The following is a 24,240-nucleotide window of genomic DNA, read 5'->3' on the forward strand; positions in this document are numbered from 1 at the left end:
ACAAATTTCAGACAACATACTAAGTTAGAAATTTGATTGTAAGAAACTCATTTGAGCTAAAATTGCAGCAAATCCGTCTTTTTTCCAAAAAAAAAAAAAAAGTGTGTTAGTGATTGGTCAAAATTTCAGTTGTTCGAACGTCTTCCCTTCACGGGTCGAATATGTTCAAAACCTTAATTTTTCATTGCTAATAAGGAAGTGATCTCCAATTTCAACTTTGATAAAACCTTACCTTTATGTTTTTTTTGGAAACTATCTATAGTTAATGTTAACATTCAATGAGGTTTCATTATGTAATTCGAGGGAGATGTGCGAAAAAAATGGGTGATTGATACATGAAAATGAAGTAACAAAAGAATAGGGATTCTTAACCTCATTCTCATTTGAGTGGGTCTCATGTGAGAGCGTCTCACGGATATTAATCTGTGAGACGGGTAAATCCTATCCATATTCACAATAAAAAGTAATACTTTTGGCATAAAAAGTAATATTTTTTCATGGATGACCCAAATAAAAGATCCGTCTCACAAATACGACCCGTGAGACCGTCTCACACAAGTTTTTGCCTTCTCATTTAGATGCTTGGTTCTCCCTTAAGATGATAACACTTATTCCATGATAGTATACATTCCTACCATTTGGGCAGGACGTTTATCCATTCATATCCTCAAAACTTTCTAATTCGAGTATTTTTTTGTTTTAGTCTTGTAATTTGTCGAAGATTTGATTTCATACAATAATTTGGTTTTTTTTTTTTAATCCGAAACAACTAAACCTATCTAATACAGTTTATTTGATATTGATTGTATCATACGTGATTTATGAAGTAAAAATATAATTATATTACACATATTAAAATATATATTAACAAAAATAAAAGGGAACGACGAATTTTTTTCCTTTCTTTTTGAAATATTGAAAGTTATATTGCTTTATTTTTATGTCTTTTTTTATCACATTAATTTTAAATTGAGTAATAAGCTTTATTATCTCTATATACGTCCTGTATAATAGAATCAATGTATATTTCGATTGATTTAGTTGTTTCGGGTAAAAAATTTTCAAAGCAAAAAATTTCAAGTTACTATATAAAAATCAAAATTTAACAAATTATAAGACTAAAACAAACAAACTTACTAAAGTAAAATCTCAATTTTCTATTTCCAATTTTTGAAGAATTCGGGTAAAAAAGCTCGATGGATAACTCATCTCAGAATAACCCGTTTAATTTTTTGAGTCCGAACAAAGGCCCAGCCCATTGTAGGGGCCGCTACGATCGAATTTGAATCTTCAATCCTACTCACACTGGTTAGGGTTTCCAACAGCGACAAGCTAATCCCGCATTACTCTTGTTCTGTGTTTGTGTTTCGCCATGAGCAGATCAGGTCAACCCCCAGACCTCAAGAAGTAAGGGGCTTGAATTTAGAATTTACCGCAATATCTTATTAGTTCTTCGTATTTCTTGTAAATTAATCTGTCTATTTCTCGATTGACGGGCAGGTACATGGACAAGAAGCTACAGAGTAAGTGCCCAATTGTTCATCTTGTTAGTTTCAGATTAGGGTATTTTTATCAATATAGTTTTATAGAAGCAATGGTCTCTGTTACATAATCGTTTTTTAAAATATAATCATTGTTTCATATTTTACCATACTTGGATTTCGTGCATTCAATTTATGATATGCGTGTATGATTAATTCGATCAGTCAATTTTTGGGAGACATCAGGCAGAGGCACACACCATCTAACTAAAGTTATTGAATTTCAAATGGGTTGGAAGAAACTGCTGGATTTTGTATGATACTCGCTCGGTTTTGTAAAATTTATATGTGTTGATAGAAATAACTAGAAGTATGAACTTTGATTTCAGGATTCGAAAATTTGAACATCTTGAATGTTGGTATAGTCAGTTTCTAGCATAAACACCATTTATGGTTGGTGCAATCTGTGTAAAATGGCATCATATGATGTCATGATTAGCGCGAGCCTTTGCTATTTTGTGTTGCGTAAAAATTTCCTGTGCTCTAGATATTATCGGTCCTTGTCAAGAGTAATGTTAATTTCCATTCCCTGTATCTGATGAACTGTGAACTGTTGCAGTAAAGCTGAATGCCAATCGTACAGTGGTCGGAACCCTTCGTGGTTTCGATCAGTTTATGAACCTGGTAATAGACAACACTGTTGAAGTGAATGGAGATGAGAAAACCGATATTGGCATGGTGGTAAGTCCTTCAAGTCCCGATTTTTTGAATCGTTCATTTCCTGTCACGACTCGAAGGATGTCGAACTTACTGTTTTGTGTTACGTTTTGCTGCCTGTTGTAGGTTATCAGAGGAAATAGTGTGGTTACTGTTGAAGCCCTTGAGCCGGTTGCCCGACCACAATGACTGTATATTTGGAATGCACTAAGTAGATCTTCGTTGTAGTGATAAATTGGTCATCTTGGATACTGAAATTGTTGTGTTCTTTATGTGTTCCATGTATTTCATAGTATCCTTCTTGAATCTGGTAGCTTGTTTCATATTTGTTACCTTGCGGTATGAATTGACTAGGTGGCTTCAGTCTGAGAGTTAATGGGTAATTCTGCTTGCTTAGAATCATTTCAAAGGATGAAAAAGTAGCTAGGTCATCTCCGACCTATATCGACTTAGGTAGTATTGTACTAAAATACGCAATTTTTGCACTAAATATAAAAGTATATTCGACAGGTCGAGAGGGTTCATACATATTTCTTGTTTACTTTATACACATTGAGTTTTTTAATTACATGACTATTTTATTTATGATTTTTGTATTTAATTAATTTGAATAATTAAAACAACGTGTCTAATTATACGAGTTACTTTTTAATAAGTAGGGATTATCATAAATCAAATTATGTTAACTAAACAAACTTGAAATTAAAGCCACAGTGAACGCACTAGTACTGTGTTTTACATCATAATTTTATAATTGTTTTTTATAGAAACTAAAACTATTTAAAACCATAAATTGAATTGCATCAATACAACATTGTAGGTGAATGAGGCAACACCGTGACGGGGATCATCCATTGTATTATGCTTCACTAAACTTCAATGTATATTTTCGAACAAAATTTCCAAGCGTTTTCGAATTTCCTCTGAAAAATTCATGGGATGGAAATAATCTCTATGTTAACGTTGTACATCGTAAAGTGATGAGATTTTCTTGTACAGCGTGGAAATCGTATTTTGTTTCTTTTTTTTTTATATTATTTTACTTGGAGCGCCAATCGGAGTTTAAATTTTGTTAAATGTGTCGATGGGATTTCACAACGTATACAAGGTGGAAAACATACATATCTTTTTGGGGTTCTTTTGCTTTACTCCATCATTTTCCATCTGTCTTAAAAAAAACACGCAAATAGTCGTTGTAAAGATGGACAGGAGAAATAATAAAAATAAAAAAAATTGAAAAAACCGCTTTTTTAATGCTGTCTCCGTTTTAATTAGTGTTTGGAAAGATGGTAGGTGAACGATCACCATTTAGTTTCTAAGCAGCACTTAAAAGACGGTTTTTTTTTTCCAGCTAAATTATTTTTTTTTGTTAGTCTTCGTATTTATCCAATAATTTCTCTATATCGGATTCAATGTCAAAATAAATGATAAATTTCTTATCTTTATCCGATGCAAAATGATTGGCAATCACGTTGAACAATTTTATATTTAATATATATATATATAAAATTAGGCGGATTTTGAGTTGCATAGGTGACGATTAAGCAGTTTAGACGACCAATTTTTTAACAATGTCCAGACATATCATCTTTCTAAAAATTGAGACGTGACCGATCATTCAGCACCTAATAAATGTTTAAGCCGTATATTGATTTTAACACTAGATGTTACATATTTTTACACTTAAAATTTTTATAATATTTATATTTTAAATTTTTTTCATTCTAACTAGGCATGAAATGATAAATTAATCAAACATGCTTTTGACTTTTATTACATGAACCAATATCTACAAGTCATATAAAAGTTAAAATAATGAAATGTCATTTTTTCTTGAGATATGGATATAGTTTTGTTTTTTCCCCCACAAAGTTTTAATGTAACAAATCTCATTTTTAATTTTTGTGGTGCATCTAAGTATCCTGGACTTAAGACTATTCAAACCGTCATATTCATTCGTATAAATTGTAAGTATTTGCTCTTTAATAGTGTACTTACACTATATATATATATATATATATATATATATATATATATATATATATATATATATACATATATATATATATACATATATATATATATGTATATATATAGTGTAAGTATATATATATACATATATATATATATATATGAGACGGTCTAACATGTCGTATTTTGTGAGACGTATATCTTATTTGGGTCATCTATGAAAAAATGTTATATTTTATGCTAAGAGTATTACTTATTATTGTGAATATCGATAGAGTTGACCGTCTCACAGATAAAAATTCATAAAATCGTCTCACAAGAAACATGTTCTATATATAAATAAACTAATTAACTTCAAGTAGGCATCCTTAACTCTCAAATGGACCCTATTTGCTTATTGGCACTTATTGAACTTGTAAATACAACAGCTATGGGTTCAACTACTCCATTTAAAACACACACACGCACCATTGACATTGCATTATAGCCCAACAACTCCAACAATTATTGTAATTAAACAGCTACTTTGGCGCATTGCGACATGTCCCGCCGATAGGATCTCCATGTTTTGTACTAATATACGACTCTTTACATGTATAAATTTTTCAATATTCATGTCTAATTTAAATTATAGGAATAATATAGTCCCATTTAAACGATTATTATGAATGGAAATTGTTTTGTTTGAAATTATGGACATTTTTTTGGTGCATCATCGTTCCATCTTCCATTGTGCAAGAATCGTATTCAATTTTAAGTCAAATCTCTGCACATAGATATGGTGTCCTTAGACAAAGCGAAAGCTAATTTACAAATACTACATTACTAATTATATCATGCGCATATTGAAAACATAATTAGCGCCCCATTTTGTTTTTGTTTTCTTTATGAGTAGGTCTCATGTGATACCGTCTCACGGATCTTAATCCGTGAGACGGGTCAACCCTACCCATATTCACAATAAAAAGTAATACTCTTAGCATAAAAAGTAATACTTTTTCATGGATGACCCAAATAAGAGATCTGTCTCACAAATATGACCCGTGAGACCGTCTCACACAAGTTTTTGCTTTTCTTTATAATATCACGTGAAGATAGTCATATCTTGATTCTTGCATATATCTTTATTCGTGAGATAAGTCAATAATGTTTATTTTTATAATAAAAAAATACTTTTGACACAAAAATAACACTTTTTGTTAGTGACTCAAATAAAAAATTCATCTCACAAAATTGACTAATGAGACAATCTCACCCGAGTTTTTGTAAATTTGAAAAATGGGATTGCCTAATATAATATAAAATAACTAGGCCATTAATTTAGCTTAGTGTTATAACAAGAAATTAAGAACATGACAAGAATATTTGCCAATATTGATGACCAATTATCTGGTAAGATTTACGGAAGATTTAAGTTAAGTTTCAATAATCATTATTTCATTCCTTTAGAATACCGAAACCATGAGAAATATATAAATAAGTTTTTTTTAGAAAAAAGAATGGAAAGAAAAAAGGGAGATGATGATGATGATGTACAATCCTCACCTTCCACATATCTTTTCTTGAATCGAACTCTACTCTAACCAAATTCTCAAGCATTGACACCCTACGGTATTTGTATACCAAGAAACTTCCCCATTTCTCGTCTTTCTGCTCCTCCACCAACCGATCCCTCAGTAAAGACAAGACCTGACCAGAAACCCCCCCACACCTAACAAATCCATTCAATTTCAGCCGATAAAAATCCAATCTTGAAACACACCGTACACGCGGTTGCTATCGAAAAAGGTTAAAAAATGACAGTGACACTGCCTTCACACTCAACCTCCATTACATGTGTAGCACCTACAAACAATGATGCTTTACCCCAACAAACCTTTCTTAACCCTGTAGCTTTGTACGGGAGAAATAATTGTAATTATAGCTATAATACTGGTACGCAAATACTCGGAGTAGAAGAAGGGAGGGGGGATCAGCTCTCTGTTCTGGCAGTTTTGGTGACTGTTTTCAGGAAATCTTTGGTGGGTTGTCGAAGCACAAGCTGTGAGCTTGAAGAACAGCTAATGGAGATTGGGGTGCCTACCAATGTGAGACATGTTGCTCATGTTACTTTTGACAGGTTTGATGGGTTTCTTGGTCTCCCGGTTGAGTTTGAACCTGAAGTTCCGAGAAGGCCACCTAGTGCTAGGTCAGTCCTTTTCCATTTTCTCTTTGCATAATGATATTCGATTTTCTTGAATTTCATGTTTTGGTTGTTTCATGCGTGCCATTTGTTTCTACAAGATGGTATTCTGTTAATTTTTAATTATGTTTCTTGATGTAAATCGTTGCATTTTTTGTCTCTTTTTGGGAAATTATATCGGTGAATTGGGTAAAAGCTTTAAATGCTCTATCTGCAACTTCTTTCCTTGTATTTGTTACAACTGGTTGTTGATAAATTTTTTACTTGCAGTTAATGTGCAAAGCATGGAATTATAGAATCTCTCAGTGTTTGGTCTGAATGGTTCAGTAAGGGATCATGGTATACCAATTCCCAAAGTTACGACTTTGCAAATTGGCAAATCCTGCTGTAATTTAGATGAGCCATTCACATAACATCGTGACTATCTTTTCCAGTTAAAATGGAACATCTGATTGAGTAGTTGGAAATCAAACACTATTGCATCGTTACAAAGTTGTGTTTTTAATGCCTCCTTTATGAATTTCTTTGTTTTCCAAAGAAAATAGTAACAAGCTAAGGGAGACAGTGGACTATTTTCTCCGGTCGTCCTTGAATGTATTCTGATAGTATATTGTACAAGTGATGGGATTTATTAATTATACCAACAAGACAAAAGAAGAGAGTGATTCTTATATCGGATCGACTTTAGTTTAATATCACTTTGTACAGTACAAGAGTTTTTGGAGTTTCGACGGAGTCAATGCAGCTGTCTTTTGACACCAGAGGTAATTGTGTTCCAACTATACTTTTGATGATGCAAAGACGCTTGTACTCGCAAGGTGGCTTGCAGGTATTTCGTTTCCCTCTGTATATTGGTATACATGGAAAATTGGAGAAAGTGTTATATTTTTTGTTTTGAGATACATCTGCTTGTTCTCCACCAATTTTCGCAGTCGGAAGGAATCTTCAGGATTAATGCGGAGAATGGCCAGGAAGAGTATGTCCGGGAACAATTAAATAATGGGATGATTCCAGAAAACATTGATGTGCATTGTTTAGGAGGCCTGATTAAGGTGCCAATCCTTCATTTTGTTTGCTTTTATGTTCCGTTTTATAAAATTTTAAACGAGATCGAGCTGAATCTAATCCCCAATTTTAAATACCAATACATCTGGGAATCGTGCTTTTCTTTCTTTCTTTCTTTGTCTCTTTCTTTTTGTTTCCTTATGTGTTAAAGGCACAGGAACCAATCCCTCCATGTCTATTTATTTGTGTGTCTTAAATCAGTTCGTTCATGTATTTATGAAAATATCGAGTTTGTAGTTTATCAGATGTCATTAATTCTTAGCGCTGCTGCTATTTAGGCTTGGTTTAGAGAACTCCCTAGAGCAATATTGGACTCCCTTTCCCCAGAACAGGTGATACTGGCTCAATCAGAAGACGAGTGCACTCATCTTGTTAGTCTCCTTCCTCCAACGGAAGAAGCACTACTGGACTGGGCAATTAACCTGATGGCTGATGTTGCTCAGCTCGAATATCTCAACAAAATGAATGCACGGAACATTGCCATGGTTTTCGCACCCAATATGACTCACGTAAGCAAGAAAAAATTGATAGATGGGCTATTTATGCTCTTTGTTATTTGTCCCTCTTAACTGGTGCAATCTATTTAGTACTGGGATCCAAACCTCACAATTATATGTTACCTACAGATGTCTGATCCTTTGACAGCATTGATGTATGTGGTCCAAGTCATGAATTTCCTCAAAACTCTCGTCATGAAAACATTGAGAGCAAGAGAAGATTCGGTACCAGATGCTGGTCGTGCACTGAATTTGAAGCCTCCAGATGAAGATGCCCATCAGGGCTCGTTGGGACGTGTAATTCTTGAAGTCAACGAAGTGAGTGATCAGGATGAACAACTTCGTGTTGGCAAAGAACCATTGTCAGACAAAAACTGCTATGCTAATTCTACGTCCCCAACCAAGCCAGAAACTAGCAATTCAGCCAATTGTTTCCTTGGTTCTGTTGAGAGCATGCTAACTGACGCGTCTGATAATCTTTCTGCAAATAGACTTGACGGTGAAAAAGATGCTTTTGCTAATGGAAGAACTCAACAAAAGAGTCGGAGGACGGAAAGAAAATCCAATAATGTGAAGAAAGAGTCCAGAAAACCTGCTACAAAAAGCAAGGAATTAAGCATTACTAGCCGCTTAAATTCACGAGCCGAAAGGGTGGAATCTTGGAGGTGAAATTCTTGGAATAGTAGGCAGAGAAAAAGAGAGAATCTCGTGCTTTGTATTTAATTTGTATTTGGATGAATGCATTGTTCAGCTTTGTATTTAACTTCCGACACATTCTTGCCTGTATTAAAAATTTTAAAATGTTCAAAAATTCAAGTTGGATCAACTCGACTCAGGCAACGATTTCAGTAGAGCACGATGAGGATCAAGCTAAACTCAGGATCTTACAATTTTGGTTGGGAGTTGAAAAGCAAGTAAGTGGAGATCCTTTGTGTTGGATGCACAGAGTGACGTGTGATTTGAAGATTATTCCATAACCACTCCCCCGCGAAACAGAACATAAAATCAACACAAACTGTAACTCGAATACTGAAAGTCGACCTTCCAAAACTATGAGCTGCCCATATTTTCTTGTGAAAGATCACAAACTTTAATACAACCAGTCCATTCGGGCTGAGATATGGACCAACTTTGGCGACGTTCTTGGCATGTGGATTTTACTTATTTTTTGAGCTCTTGCTATTACATTTGGGTATTTGAGTATGTCGGTTTCATTGTACCTGGTCTAGTTGGTGATCTTTTTTTTGAATGGTCATGATATTCAATGTGAAACAGTATCTCGTCCTCCCAAAGTGGAGAGTAAGGATACACGACTTTATTTCAATCTAGTGAAAGGATAAACATTCACGATATTGCCAACACTCTAGTGGTGCCTCTCGCGTGGGTTCGATCCCATTTAAGCAAAAAACCCCACCCCCATAAAAAAACACATCCACGATATCCAATTTTGTAGTGATGTTTATGTAACCATTGCCTGATTTGCTTACTAGCATCATAGGCATTGGTAATGCCATCATTCAAGTTACCTAGAATGAAATAACTGGTTCTGCGCCAGGTTTCAAGAGACCAAGCAGGAACTGTCCAAGAAAAAACACCGAACATAAACTTTCAGTGGCCTCATGAGTGGAATACATCTCTCTGCTTGCTATATCCTTTTTCCAAAGTTGGGATTTGGATCTGATTTTGGCACAATAGTGGTGTAGAAAAGAAATGTTTCAAGATGATCAGGATAGTAATTTACAGATCCACGGCGCTAATCACATACCAAGAATTTCAACCATACAAGCATTCTAAACTGAGGTCACTTGTGTTTGATTGTTTCATGTTAGTTTACTTTTTGGCCTCCTTTCCCTCTCCTTACATCATGCTTATTCCTTGTTTTCTGCAGACACAGTTTGCTACAACGGTGTTTGCCAACTTGCCAATGGTGATTTCAGGCACTTGTTTATTTGAGAAGTTGCATCTGGACTCTGGTAAGGTTTTTCATGGTGTGGAAGTGACACTTTATCATCCACACGAGTCTGCATCTTCTATGGACATTTCGTGGATAAATTGGTAGAAGTTTCGAGTCGTTTGGTGAAGTTATTGAATGTAACCTTCTTTGGACAGCTAAAGACATGTTAGGATCATAATCTTCCTCTGGCAAAGCAGAACTTGGTTTCTATTTTATACTTCATCGAGATAAATACCCATATATCTTTTATGTATAATCCATATATTATATATAATATAACAGGCACCAGAATAACTCCCACAAACACCCATTAATTTCAGAAAATGAGATTTTCTCAAAGGGTAAAAATGTTTATTTCCTATTTGTTTTATCCCCAAAATGTGGGGAAATAGTTGGAATATAACTTGTTAATTTTTTAAAATAAAAGAAATCGATTATTCTTATTGAGACTTGAGAGTACAACCATTTGAAAGAAATTGACGATTTGTATTGAAAGAACTCAAGAAGAACAACTATTTTTTCAAACAAGATAAAATGTGGGATGGGGAATATGGTTAGATCAATAACCAAGATTTAAATTTCGGCTTTCATACCCAAAATTGAATCGAGCAACATCCCTGCAAATAGAATTTCTTGAACAAAGGAATTGTAACCCTGCAAATAGAATCGGAAAGACCTCCTGTAAATATTAGAAGGACTAGTTAGATTTAATTCTGTAGTGATATTCTTGCATCTGATTCTGAAATAGTGTTGAACTCCGAGTTATCTTCAGCGGCCTACATGCAACTCTTCGACATGTTCTAAATACGCGATCTTGAATTCAAGAAATTATGCAGTCTCACCCAGAATTTCATTATCTCCTCCCACATCTTGATCACGGGTGTTGCTTTATGTGGTGATGGCATTTCAGCAGGGTCGGTTGATGCGATCATCTTTAGTTGTTCTTCCTCCTCAAGTGGCGGGTGATTTAGCCAAATAGTGGGAGACTTGAACTCGAAGAAATCATCAACTTCATCCAACTTTTTCATGATCTCCTCCGACACCTTATGCAGAGTTTCTGGTGTCGCCGCTGAAGTTTGCCAAGGTGATGGTGGGATCAATGTATGAAAGTCTCGGTGATACCATGCAGGAAGCATAACGCATTCTTCACACCAATCATGATCACCAAAATATGCATCCATCCTCAAATTAACTCTTTCTCCTGCAAATATTTGACGGGTTTTCACAGAAGACACTAAGTTTTGGAGGAATGGTGAAAATATTTGATGGATTTTCATAGAAGAATAATGTCTTGGCTCTCAAAAACTCTGATTTTTATGGGGTTTTACGGCCTTTTGCATGCACATTTATTAGGAATAGGAAGGGCAGTAGTTTGAGTTTTGACGCTTAAAACTAAAACTTTCCTTGTGTGCAACCAAACTTTCTCCTTTGTAGGCCAGGCGAACTCTTTTTTATTTATGGAAATCCCAAAAACGAAATATTTCCGTTCAACTGTGAGAATTATTTCCTTCCGTATTTATGTGGATACATCAATTTTTTTTATAGGAATAAAAGTAAGTTGTTTCCCAGTTACAAGGTATTTTTTTCACTAAAAAAATTATATTACCCTAGCTTAATTTTTTAAAACCTTATTTTAATATCTTCAAAGATGAAATTATATCTAAAGTATATTCTTGTATAATAATATCGTGTCAATTGAGTTTATAAATACACTATTTTTTTACAGTGTAAAAAAAAATATCACATGACTATATAAAAATATATGATATAATTTATCAAAGGACCAGCAGATTTTCCTTGCTACCCCTTCGTTTGTGTGTGCGCCAAAATAATAATTACTAAGGGATTAAATTGACCAAAAGCGGGCTAATTAAAGTCTAATGATTTGGAGTAGGTATACTGTGAGACGGTTTAATGAATTTTTATCTGTGAGACATGTTAACCCTACTGCTATTCACAATAAAAAGTAATACTCTTAACATAAAAAGTAATATTTTTTCATGGATGACCCAAATAAGAAATCTGTCTCACAAAATACGATCCGTGAGACCGTCTCACACAAGATTTGCCAACGATTTAATGATTAAGATATGTATATGAATTAGATTATTGGAAGAAATTGATCATAAATAATACAACATTTATATTTGTAAGTAAATATTCTCTTCTTAACCAAAAAAGTGTGGACAGGGGCGGATTTAGTGTAGGGTGAACAGGGGCCACGGCCCCCCCAAAAAATTTAAAAAAATTTTTTAGTATATATTAATTTTTTTTAAACTAAATATATAAACAGATATATATATATGGCCCTCCCAAAATGAAAGATACGTCCATGTATCTCAGTGGCTAAAGACAATTATAACGTTTGTTCCACCCGATTTCGAAACCTGATCCCGTCTTTTTTTTTTTTGGATTAGCGACGGTTGTGACAAAAACCGTCGCAAAATCCGCGACGGTTTCTTAAAACCGTCGCTATATATGGCGACGGTTGTTGAAAAACCGTCGCAAAATAAACTAAGCGGCCCCCCTCTTTCGAAATCCTAGATCCGCCCCTGAGTGTGGATAAATAAGAATTGGAATATTTAATATCAAATATATAAAAGCATTGTAAGATATTGATTTTCTATAAAACTAAGTCTATATGGTTTCTATTTTTTTTTCCCACATTCCTTGTAGAATGAGTCGACATGAAGGCGGATTACACTGAGAGCAAACAAAACTGTGAAAATATATTAGAGATCCAAGTTACATGTGCAAAGCACGTGCATCGTATGTGCATTTAAAATAGAAATCATATATGGAGAAAGTATCTCCGTAAACAAATGAATTTGGATGTTTAGACCAAACAGATGCTTAGATCTTGAACTGGAAGCAATATTTTTTAAAGTGTTAATCAAGAAAGTCAAGCTTCGCCTAAACATCAGTTCCAGATGTGATATAGAAACAACCCATCACCACATTGTTTAATAACTTCTTGTTTTAAAACTAAGCAGAAAAGATGAAAAAGGGTGACATTGTAGTTCAAGTACAAACAGCAAAGCATGGAGATGTGATTTACCGTTCATACAAGAATGATAGGTCTTCGGGGGCTTCGATCCAAATGCGGTCAAAGGTGTCGTTTTCCTCCCAACCGTTAAGCTTCTTTCGGGGGAAGAATCTCTCTTTATCCAGAGAATATTGAACGCAACGCTTGCCATAGTAGAGAACCTTGGGGAAATAAACACTATTTCTCATCTTTCCAAGAAGATCCGTCACAGCATGGCATGAACAGAAACTCACAAAGAGCGTCAAGTTTCCTAAAGTTTCAATTCTTATCCATGCCATTTTTGTCTCGTCTAACTTGAATACGAGCGGGTCATCATGAGAGCTACTGTTTACAAGGTAGACAATTCCACCATGCTCTGCCATGAACTTTCTGTTATACCAAGATTTTGAATATGAATTCAGGGGCCTCTGAGGTAGGGGCACATGATGAACAGTCCAAGAACTTTTGCTGTGACTATAAAGCCCCAAAAAGCTGGTATAGCTAAAACAACAGAAATGGCCCTTGGAGAATACGATCTTATCAAACAGACTGCAATCAAATGCTGTGTGGCTTTCGTAATTAGTGGTCGTCCATTCTTTATCACCAGGACGACATGTCCTAATTTCAACGATAGAGCCAACAACTCGCCTAACTGTGAAAAGAACACAGCTAGGAGATGTTGGCGCGGCCGAAAAAGCAATCATTTGAAGTGCTAACCGTTGCAGAACAGGCAATTTTATCACCTCTCGCGTATAAGGGCAAAAGAAGAATATGTTTTGAGGTTTAGGGTTCATCATCAGCAACCAACCATCCTTGGCATAGCAAAGTCTAGAGTCTTGCAACTCCGGAAACTTGAGCCAATATTTCTTGCGCTCTGAGGGGTCATAGAATTCACAAAGATCCCCATGTTTAGGCATATACATTAACCAGGGAGGTTTATTGGCTTGCCGGACAGAGAATGCAACAGCTAACCAGCACTTGCAAACGGCAGATGCACGGATATTGTCTTTTAAGTTTAATTTGGAAATAAACTCTTCCAAAAGCTCAATTGGAAGCGCCGACCATGTCTGTTCCTCATCTGAATCCACACTTGAATCTCCTCTCTCTGTTTTTATCGTATCAGCTAACCTACAAGAACAAAAACCGAGGAAAAAACAGCAATATCAATCGAGAAGTGCTATTACCGTAGTGGCACTTCTTCACTGTTGGTTAAGAATGCTGCTTGAAAAATAAACAAGTAGAACAAATATCATATGCAGAAACTGTGATGCACGATTGGTAAATCAGTAAAGAAATTCACAGGTGCTTAAATGCAGCAGGAAAAATTTCAAAAGTACAGCCATTCAAGACGTTTCTTTAATGTGACGTTCAGCATGAGCAAAGATCAGCAAACCAAGGTTGTTATTTAATTATTGGTTTCAGAATACATTGATCATAATTACATACAAAAAAAATTAAACACTTAATTATTAGTGATGAATCCGGAACAACCAAAAACTACTAATGAAGGGGGTGCCATTTTAATGGCATAATTGAAACATGCCACGCCTTTTGCAACACGTGTAAGGGGTACGGCCGTTGTTTGCCCGATGGAAACAGGCAACGCCTCTTGCAACACGTGTTAGACGTAAGAACATTGTTTAAATCCTTGAATCCAGTACATTTTGGGTCTCCACAAGAGGTTAGATTGTTTCTGAACAACCAAATCTTTCCAACCGTTGTCCGTACAACCTGAATCTTTCCGACCGTTATCAAACAATTGTTTCAATCTATAGCTCCATCAGATGAAATCTTTCATAAAAAATAGTGTCATTAGTCATTACAAGTTATGAAATCATCCTTGGCTCCCATATTTTTCACAGATATACATTCTTGATTTCCCAACTTGGTTTCTGCTAGTCCCAATAATGTTGATGTCAAAAAAGTTTGAAGGCAAAACTCTGATAAATTTTAAGCCTACCCAGATTTGATAAACCAGAAAGTAAACAAATAAGTAAATAAACAGATTCAATAAGAAACAATCATACTTTATCGGATGGATTCCTTAGTCATTCGCTGGTCATTTTTCTTCGCACACTTAAAACTGAATGAATGCCACAAATTTCAATTTCTTTCGCTAATTCAACGTAAAAGAGCTAACCTTTACTCGTCTACAAAATCAAGTCTCAATCTATGTAAATCAAGAACATAAAACATAACGTAAAACCCACAACTACTGAAACGAAATCCCAAAAAATCGTAACATATAAATTGCTAAATGTAGTATACACGGGCAACAGAAACTAACAACTTCACCCGTTTTCTCCGCCTGGCCATAATTGGGAAAACCCAGATGGGATTACAAGAAAATTTTCCTCTTGTAAAAGTGCGGATTCCGAAATGAAGAGGCGAAGGGAATTAGAAGAAAGAACTGCGGTTCAGGTGACCTGTTTGCCTAATACCTCTACCTGGAGTTTATGGTCATTTGACCCGAGTAAATCCAACATAAGTGCCACGTACACATCATGGCGTTTAAATCACTAATATTAACAAAATTTATATATTAATTTTGTTATGATATGATTTTAACCATAAATATAGATTTTCATATCTGAATTTTATTTATAACAAAAACTTGTGTAACACGGTTTTATTAGTCATATTTTATGAGACGAACCTCTTATTTGAGTCATCCATGAAAAAACATTATTTTTTGAGTAGATCTCTTGTGAGACGGTTTCACGAATCTTTATCTGTGAGACATATCAATCCTACCGATATTCACAATAAAAAGTAATACTCTTAATATAAAAAAGTAATATTTTTTTATGAATGACACAAATAAGATATCCGTATCACAAATACGACATGTGAGACCGTCTCACACAAGTTTTTATCTTACTTTTTATGCTAAGAGTATTACTTTTTATTGTGAATATTGATATGGTTGATCCGTCTCAACAATAAAGATTCGTGAGACCATCTCACAAGAGACCTACTCTTTATTTATTTATAGATTTGTATATTGTAATTAAATTATATAAATATTGTTCTCAAATGAGAATGAATTATATTAGTTCGTAGATCAATAATGGGAATGAAATTTATAGTTCGGTATTAATATTTTTGAAAATTATTGATCTACTAACTAATATAATCATATTGATATAATATCAACTATTCAGTGCCGCACATATGCACGAGGGTTATTGTCCTCGCACATAACTCGTGTCTTTTCTCGTCTTTCTCGGTCTGATCTTTTCCGTTTATAATCACACCAATTATCAATAAATCATTTCAGATTACAACAACAAAATTCTCGGACATTACAAAATCAATCCTAAAAACCAACAAGCTCATATATAAATGGAAATTTTTAAGTTGTATTTGGATCGATGGATTATGAATTCAAATTAATTCGATAACGCAAAGATTTAAAATAATGATATATGACAAGTCCGGACAAGGAAAAATTTGGTATAAGTTTGTTGACCCGATCATGATATAATATTTGTGGAAACATCATCATTTCGAAAAATTTAAAAACTAATAGAAGTGGACGAAATTAGGGTGGGTTGGATGTGCGTTACCAAAGCTAATAAAAATTAAAGCAGGCAACTCACTTCACTTGTCATACCCGAACCGCATCATATAATATAAAACTATTTATTTTATTAAGACTAAGATTTTTTTTAAAAAAAATACTTTCCGTATATTTAGATGGAGAAATCGAATGCATTTAATAACTATACTCTGTCATTTATATAAATTGAATTAAATAAGGCAAAAACCTGTGTGAGACGGTCTCACGAGTCGTATTTTGTGAGACGAATATCTTATTTGGGTCATCAATGAAAAAATATTATTTTTTTATGCTAAAAAAATATTACTTTTTATTGTGAATATCGGTAGAGTTGATCAGTCTAACAGATAAAGATTCGTGAGACCATCTCACAAGAGACATACTCTTAGATTAAACCAATATAAAATTTGATCCAACCAATTTGTGGATGGTCGTAAATTAGAATTAAAGCTAACTCGATTATTAGGTTACATTATGAATTATTGAGACATTATTTTAGATTAAAAGAGTCGAGGGTTACATCCCATTATTAACCTCGAAAAACTGAAGGTATAGAAGATTTATATATAAATAAGTTAATTATTAAAATTAAAACATCGAAAAATTGTAAGTGTGTGTGTGTGCGTGCGTGTTCTAACTATTTTACAAAGAATTTGATGAGATGGTACGAGGAATTGGTTCGGAATTTAAGTGACAACATATGTTGAAATTTTCTAACATCAAGCACTATTTATTTTTTGCATAAAAAATTATACGAAAATTCAACGAATAAGTAATATAATCTTGCCTTAGTTATCGTAATTTAAAATTATTTTTCCCTCTATTATCAAAGTCAATATTATTAATATTTATTAAATGAAAGAATAAATTTTCATGTCTCCTTCTTAATAAATACTGTTAAAAGATGCATACGTGTTGCATGTATATTTATTATTTTCAATTTGATCAAATAATACTAAACAATTAATACGAAATTATTTTTAATTTAGAAGAGTTATTTTATTTAAAAGGAAAGTTTTGTTTAATTTTTTTAAATGTAAAATATGTAGTGATTTGAGGAGGTTTTAATAAGAAAATAAATATAATTATAAAATTAAATATTTTAATGTCCTCTAAGTAGTTATTAGAAAATCTCACACTTAATAATATACTAGTACATCTACGCACGCGTTGCGTGCTTGTACGATATTTTTTTATAATTTATTTGGTTTATATTTAAATGAGGTTCAAAATATATTTATAAAAAATAATGAGTTGCTACATTGTAATTTTGATATATGAACTAAATAAATAAATAAAAAAAGGAATAAAAAATACCCAAATAAGAATGAGTGAGTCTCATCTGAGACCGTCTCACGGATCTTAATTTGTGAGACGGGTCAACCCTACCCATATTCACAATAAAAAGTAATACTCTTAGCATAAAAAGTAATATTTTTTCATGGATGACCCAAATAAGAGATCCGTCTCACAAATATTATCCGTGAGACCGTCTCACACAAGTTTTTGCCAATAAAAATTGAACATGCAACATATATCATAGCTAAGAAACATAGACTTTATCCACTAAAATACTTGTGAGTTGCATTAATTTTTTAGCACTTTATTAATATATATAATTAGTAAAACAGAGCATGACATCAAAAAATAATTATTTTAGAGGTCTCTTACTAAATAATATAGTATAGATATAATATAAATAATATCGATACATATATTATTTGATATAATAAAAATAGAAAAAATAATGAAATCAGCAGTCAAGAAGTTGTAAGCTGAAACTCCAGACAAAATCATCCACTATAAATAATAATTTTATATTATATTATATACTAATACAATATTTTAATATTAGTTTATTTAATTTGTTGCTGGGGCTTTATAAAATTCTTCCATTCCCACTTTCAACCTGATATTCCAAAAACACCTTAGCCTATAAAGATTATTTTCTTCTATTATGCCTCAAGTCGATCTTGTCAGCGCTTGCACTGGTGGAGGAAATGACCGGAAAGTCGTCTGTGTAACTTTGGCAGACGATGAATCGCCGGAAAATGAATTCATTCCCGATGAAGAAGACACCGACTTCCCGCCGGAGTCTTTCTGGCTGTCCAAGGATGCTGAATACGATTGGTTTGATCGCAACGCCTTTTTAGAGAGAAAAGATTCCACCAAAGGCAACGCGAACTCTGCGAATTTGAACCCTAATTCTAACCACAGTTCTCAGAGGTTTTCAGTTGCCTTGAAATCCAAGGCTTCCATTATTGGACTGCCAAAGACGCAAAAGAACACTTTTGTGGATGCACATAGAAGGACCTGTAGATCGGTGAACGTGAAGCTGTTCCCCAAACGCTCCTCCTCGGCGGGAAAATCGACTGTTCCTATAATTGATCCGGGGTCCCCGAAGGTTTCTTGTATCGGGAGAGTCCGCTCGAAGCGCGGCCGGCGCAGGCCGAGCTCCTCCAAGATAACCGAGAAACAGCTGGAAAAACAAAAAACCAGCCGGGAGAAGCAGGTGGAGATACCAAAAACCACCGGCGCCGAGAAAAAGAAGCAGAAGAAGAAGCGCGGGTTTTATTCCAAGTTAATGAGCGTATTCCGGTCCGCTGACAAGAATTCAGACCGCTCGAGTAGCTGTAAAACTGTGGAAGTCACGGAGAAAAAACCGGTGGCAGTTGGAGCGCAGTGGAGGAGCGTGAATCACAAAGCTGCGTGCGAGCCGCCGAGTTTGGGAGGCGTGACGCGGTTCTCTTCGGGGCGGCGATCCGGGCCTTGGGCCGCGGAGGATCTCAATCAAGTGGGTTCCGAGTCGCAGGAAATGGATCGGCGCGCGTGTGGCATGAGCAGAAGTTAGTGCGTGAACATCCATTAATTATTCTGATGACGTGGAATTTCTTTGAGTGGCGGCTATAATTAACTGTAATGTAAATAGATACGGGGATTGTACTCTATAAATACAATTGATTGGATTGACCCATAGTACACCGTGGTTTGTCAGTATTTGGGTTTTTTTTTTTCATAAAAAAATTATATTTTTTTATGAATCAAATTAAATCGAAAATTTATCTCATAAAATTGATTTATAAAACGATTTAATAAAAAAATTTGTGTTTGTTACTAGTAATAAAAATTTTGAATTCTCTATGATAAAGTTTGAATTTCTTTCCACTTTCTTTGCGATCAATTGAGTTACATATAAAAAAAAAATGTCTTCCAATATCTATCTCCATGGTTTTGCTGCAGTGCCAGGCAGAACTTGTCATTCTTGGATTTTTTCATCTTGTCTGTGCAGGTACTGTCTGCACGGACAATGAACGGTCCAGATCACTCCATATTAGTGATCCGGGTCCATCTCCATTTAAAAAAAAAAAATTGACTCGGAAAAATCCGAGTCGTTGGATCGACCTTTGCGGACAGGGGTGGGGTCGAGTGAATTATCGATTACTTGGTCAAATTGAATATATATGTTAGACTTCGACCCCTCAATTTTTGCGTGGTGCCGTGTCAAATAAGAACCTATTTAATTATTTAGCCTTTATTTAATTAGTATAACCGAAGATAATCAATGATGAGTGTTCAGTGCATTTTCTTTTAAATGCGACAAAATAGTGAAATCGGGAGCCTCCATGTTTGACTCTATTTTCTCCGAAATATTATTTTACTTGGAAGAATAATAAAATATTATTTAAAAGTACAATGGGATTCTTTGTTTTTTCGTTTGTTTTGTTTTTTGTTGAATTTTGTTTCAAGGGGAAAATGGACTGCAATCAAATGAAAAATAAATAATGCATTTTAATTAGTAAAGATAAAAACTTGATTTAATTATTTTTTAATTTACAAATATATAAACATAGAATTGGCAAATAAATAATGAGTTGATCAATAATTTAAAAGAATTGATAAAATGAATATAAGAAAAGTAACACACGTGTAATTGTGTACAAGAAATTATAACATGACAATTACACTGTATTATGGCACGTATTTCTTGGAGTTTGCATTGATATCTGCAGCCTTCATGAATGAATTCCAAAGGTCAAACATAAGATGAATGAAGCTTATTATACGAGGAGCCAGGGAAATTATTGTAAACTTCAAGCCGGACAGACAGAAAGTAATAATTACTGTTCTGTGAATTTTTTTTTTTTAAAACTAAATAATAATAATTTGGGCTTTGACAGAATCAGCAGCTGTTCTCTATACGGATTCTGGATGACGTAGCTCTTTGCCCTTCTTCCACCAGCGATTCTCGAGCGGAGATGATGCTGCTGCCCACCAAACTGGAGTCGAAAGCCGAGCAGTCAATCCAATCCTTGAGCAAATCCTCCTGCCCCCAGATATCCGGGATCCAGACCCGACCCGCCACCTCCACCCAGTGCCTCTTCAGCCTTTCTCGCCCGTAGCAACCATCACCCTCATCTCCGCTTCTAGCCGGGGAAACAGTACCATCTGTTCCCGCGTCTGAAAGTAGTGGTGGTTGACGGGATTGGTGAGTAGTAATTTCCTTTGGCACTGATTTATTGTTGTTTGATATTGAGAATGATGCATCGGATTCCTCTGAATCCGTTAATTTCTTGGACTTAGACTGAAGGGACGGGGTTTTGAGATTCTGGTTGCGCATGGCTTCTTGATACGATCTTTCGTGTATCGATCTGAAACTGTGTTGGGTAAAATGGAGAAGAATTGCTTATGATTGAGTGTGGGGGAGACGAATGAATGGGAGTGTGTGGATACACGTATGGGAGACGTCGGAGGGGGACAAGTGTTTTGTGTTGTCTTTTGGATTCCATTTCGTGTGGTTTCTTTTTCTGCAGACTTTTGGTAAACCATTGTAGCCAGCCAATCGTATGCTATCGTTTTACCTCACAGATTGCACGGGATATCCTGCGTTCAATGTGAAAGTTGAAAATATTATGTCTAGCGTGTATGATTAGTTGTTTATTATTTTATCAAAAAATATAATAATAAAGATCTAATTTTAACATTTTAAATAGCACATAGCGATAATCATCGCGTTCAGGAAAGTAAGAAACGGGGTTTTGATTGTTATATCAACGGTTAGCCACCATATCCTCTAATAACATATATCATCTATACTTGGTAGTCTTTTTCGAGAGAGTTCATCAAGCAACTATATATCACATCTATCATATTACGATTTGATGTAGTTAAGCAATATTAAAAAGTTTGTAACGCATGTCCAATAGACGGTGCGTGATGCGAACATATCCGTAGTAAATCTTTGTAGCGCTCCCACATCTCGTACATCGATTCATGCTCATATTGGGCACAGGTAGTCATGATATCAGCTCTCAATTTCGTTGTCTTTGATGGAGAGAAATATTTGTTAGTAAGAAAAAGTGTAAAGAAATAGTATTGTCAGAAACTACATAATGTTTAAACTTTTCACAGATATCGGCAAAAATTACAATATGAATGGACAAAAACTTGTGTGAGACGGTCTCACGGGTCGTATTTGTGAGACAGATCTTTTATTTGGATCACCAATGAAAAAGTATTACTTTTTATGCTAAGAATATTACTTTTTATTGTGAATATGGATAGGGTCGATTTGTCTAACAGATTATGATCCGTGAAACGGTCTCACATGAGACCCACTCATATGAATGTTGGGATCGTCGAGTGTTGTTACCCAAAACTGGACTTTGTTATGAATCATATACCTAAATTATGAATGACTAGATTTCAAATTGATTTGCATCACAACTGATCACAATATTTTCGGGCACGTCCCATCGAGAGAATTTTGTGTACACTCCAGCATGGGTATGCATTGCGACATCTCATGATGTTGCTCTTCTTCCTCCTAATGCATTGGTTCTTCTTGTGTTGTCATCTTAATTCTTTGTTGCCTTATTTTTCTGTGAAAAGTTCTCTCGATTTCTGGATTGAATGGTTCAAGCTCCAAGTCAATGGATCGTGTCATGCACTGGAGAAAGAATATGTGGAAAGAAATGGTGTTAGCTTCACGAAAATGAAATCAAACTAAAGCAAATAACTGAAAAAAAATCATTATATAATAGTCCTTGACAACAACGCACAAAACTTGATCGAACTTTTAATGCACTGAAAATCTCCAATAAAAATTTGATCTTTTACGCGTGAATAAATTTATTGTATAATGTATAAAATACGAGTACCATGCCACAAAAAATGTATCACACAATTTTTATTTTCATAATATAATCTTTAGTAAATCTTTAACGATATTTTGAAGTGTTCTTTATCTACTAAAAATAAACTAAAAGTATAATTCAATAAAAAAATAAATTCAAGACCTTGTTGAAGGCGTTGCGAAAATATTAAAATCAAGACATAGAGAATTTGTTGAAAATCTTGGTTCACCTCCCCTTGTTAATTCAAATAATCAATCTCGACATTTATTCATGCTTTTGACGAGATTCCCTAAATTATTAACACACTCTATCAAGTTCTGCTAACCTAATTCAACATGATGAAATAATTAAATAATGCTTTTGACATGATTTCCTAAATTATTAACACGCCTTCTCAAACTATAGTACACTAATTCAGCACGATGAAAAAATTAAATGTCTTTAATTATTTATCAAATATGAATTGCATGCACGATTTATGAAATCTCGTAGCTTTCGACCTATCAGGTTATCTATATTAACATGTAATCAATTTCATATGCCTATATAAATTGTAAATCCACATACTATTTTACTCCTTATTACAAACTATATATTATTTCAAACTCACTCGCAATATCAAAATATCATAACAGTCAGATATATTTAAATAATTCAAAGGAAAATAATAATACAATCAAGCATAAAAAAGAGTCGAATATTAAATTAATCAAAACAACAGTTTATGGTACGTAGGAGCCCCTAATTCCCAACAAATAATGAAAATTTAGCTCGCTCATCGCAAAACAACAATTAAACAATTGTTTTTCACCAAAAGAAAAAAAAAAGAAAGAGAAGAACAAGAATGTTGTGTGATGTCATATCTTATTCCTTGGCTCATCGACTTGAGGAATTAAGGAGCGAGAAAGGGAGACCGGCCTCCTCAGCATTGGTGATATTTTAAGGTTTATAGTAATGGATAGAATGGTATGTTCCTTCCATGCATGTAAAGGATTTTTTGGTGTATCTGTGAGGCCGATGTTGATTTGATTATTTATGTGATTTTCAATTGTTTGGGCCATTCCATTCATGATGGAGAATTTGATATGTCGAAAGATTTGTTGAATCATACATGCAATTTGCATGGATGACTCGTCGATGTGATTTGTCTGGAATAATTTGTCGGATTTTATAATGAGACCAGAGGCCACCGTCCCAGGATCAAGCCACTAGAGGGGCTCAAAACTTTTTTTTTTTTTTAATTATATATGTATATGTTGAGTCGTAGTCGTTCACTAAAATAAAAATAACTTTGTCCAATATAAAATAAAAAGAAGACAAATTTGATTTTTTTTCTTCTATATAGTTAATCAAAATCGATATTAATTAAATAATGTCAAAAGATTTTAGGATATTTGTTTAGTTTAAAGAGTTTTTAACCATCATGATTAATAAGTCTTGTATGAAAGTTCAACAATTTTTTAATATGCTAAAATATTTGGGAAACTGAATTGTTTATTCTCGAATACTTATATTGTCTATAATATTTTATTAATCATTTCAGTAACAATTGCATTAGTAGGAAAAAAAAACTTATAAGTTCTAGTTATTAAATACTACATTCAATCAACAATATCACAAGATATATAAATGAGCTAGATATGTTGTCGACT

General features: G+C 34.2%; 4 protein-coding genes and 1 long non-coding RNA gene across 6 annotated transcripts; 4 read left to right on the forward strand and 1 right to left on the reverse strand.

The window, feature by feature from the left end:
- The first annotated feature begins 1,253 nt into the window (after positions 1–1,253).
- LOC140822432 (probable small nuclear ribonucleoprotein G) lies at positions 1,254–2,597 on the forward strand. Of its 2 annotated transcripts, none has more exons than XM_073183203.1 (4): positions 1,254–1,407; positions 1,501–1,537; positions 2,106–2,222; positions 2,325–2,597. In XM_073183203.1, exons 1-4 carry the CDS (start codon positions 1,373–1,375, stop codon positions 2,385–2,387), a joined length of 252 nt encoding a protein of 83 aa, XP_073039304.1. In that variant the 5' UTR covers positions 1,254–1,372; the 3' UTR covers positions 2,388–2,597. The 2 variants fall into 2 exon arrangements, with proteins under 2 accessions (XP_073039304.1, XP_073039305.1); XM_073183204.1 differs by having other exon boundaries at positions 1,501–1,523; positions 2,101–2,222.
- A 3,127-nt stretch (positions 2,598–5,724) lies between these two features.
- On the forward strand, positions 5,725–8,729 carry LOC140822445 (rho GTPase-activating protein 1-like). The gene is made up of 5 exons (XM_073183217.1): positions 5,725–6,357; positions 7,060–7,180; positions 7,284–7,403; positions 7,695–7,925; positions 8,043–8,729. Exons 1-5 carry the CDS (start codon positions 5,966–5,968, stop codon positions 8,580–8,582), a joined length of 1,404 nt encoding a protein of 467 aa, XP_073039318.1. The 5' UTR covers positions 5,725–5,965; the 3' UTR covers positions 8,583–8,729.
- Positions 8,730–9,323: 594 nt separating this feature from the next.
- LOC140822442 (uncharacterized) lies at positions 9,324–10,916 on the forward strand. The gene is made up of 3 exons (XR_012115958.1): positions 9,324–9,713; positions 9,802–9,886; positions 10,778–10,916. It is a non-coding gene; the product is annotated as an uncharacterized lncRNA (long non-coding RNA).
- On the reverse strand, positions 10,827–15,336 carry LOC140822441 (F-box/kelch-repeat protein At1g57790-like). The gene is made up of 3 exons (XM_073183214.1): positions 15,180–15,336; positions 12,926–14,020; positions 10,827–11,068 (listed from the first exon to the last, which is right to left on the reverse strand). The coding sequence occupies exons 1-3, from the start codon at positions 15,206–15,208 to the stop codon at positions 11,056–11,058; spliced, it is 1,137 nt and encodes a 378-aa protein (XP_073039315.1). The 5' UTR covers positions 15,209–15,336; the 3' UTR covers positions 10,827–11,055.
- Positions 15,337–18,411: 3,075 nt separating this feature from the next.
- Positions 18,412–19,305, forward strand: LOC140822426 (uncharacterized). Its single transcript, XM_073183193.1, has one exon. It carries the CDS (start codon positions 18,412–18,414, stop codon positions 19,303–19,305), a length of 894 nt encoding a protein of 297 aa, XP_073039294.1.
- Positions 19,306–24,240: the final 4,935 nt, after the last annotated feature.

This window comes from Primulina eburnea, unplaced genomic scaffold, assembly GCF_022965805.1.
Source record: "Primulina eburnea isolate SZY01 unplaced genomic scaffold, ASM2296580v1 ctg822_ERROPOS1000000+, whole genome shotgun sequence".
Lineage (NCBI taxonomy): Eukaryota > Viridiplantae > Streptophyta > Magnoliopsida > Lamiales > Gesneriaceae > Primulina > Primulina eburnea.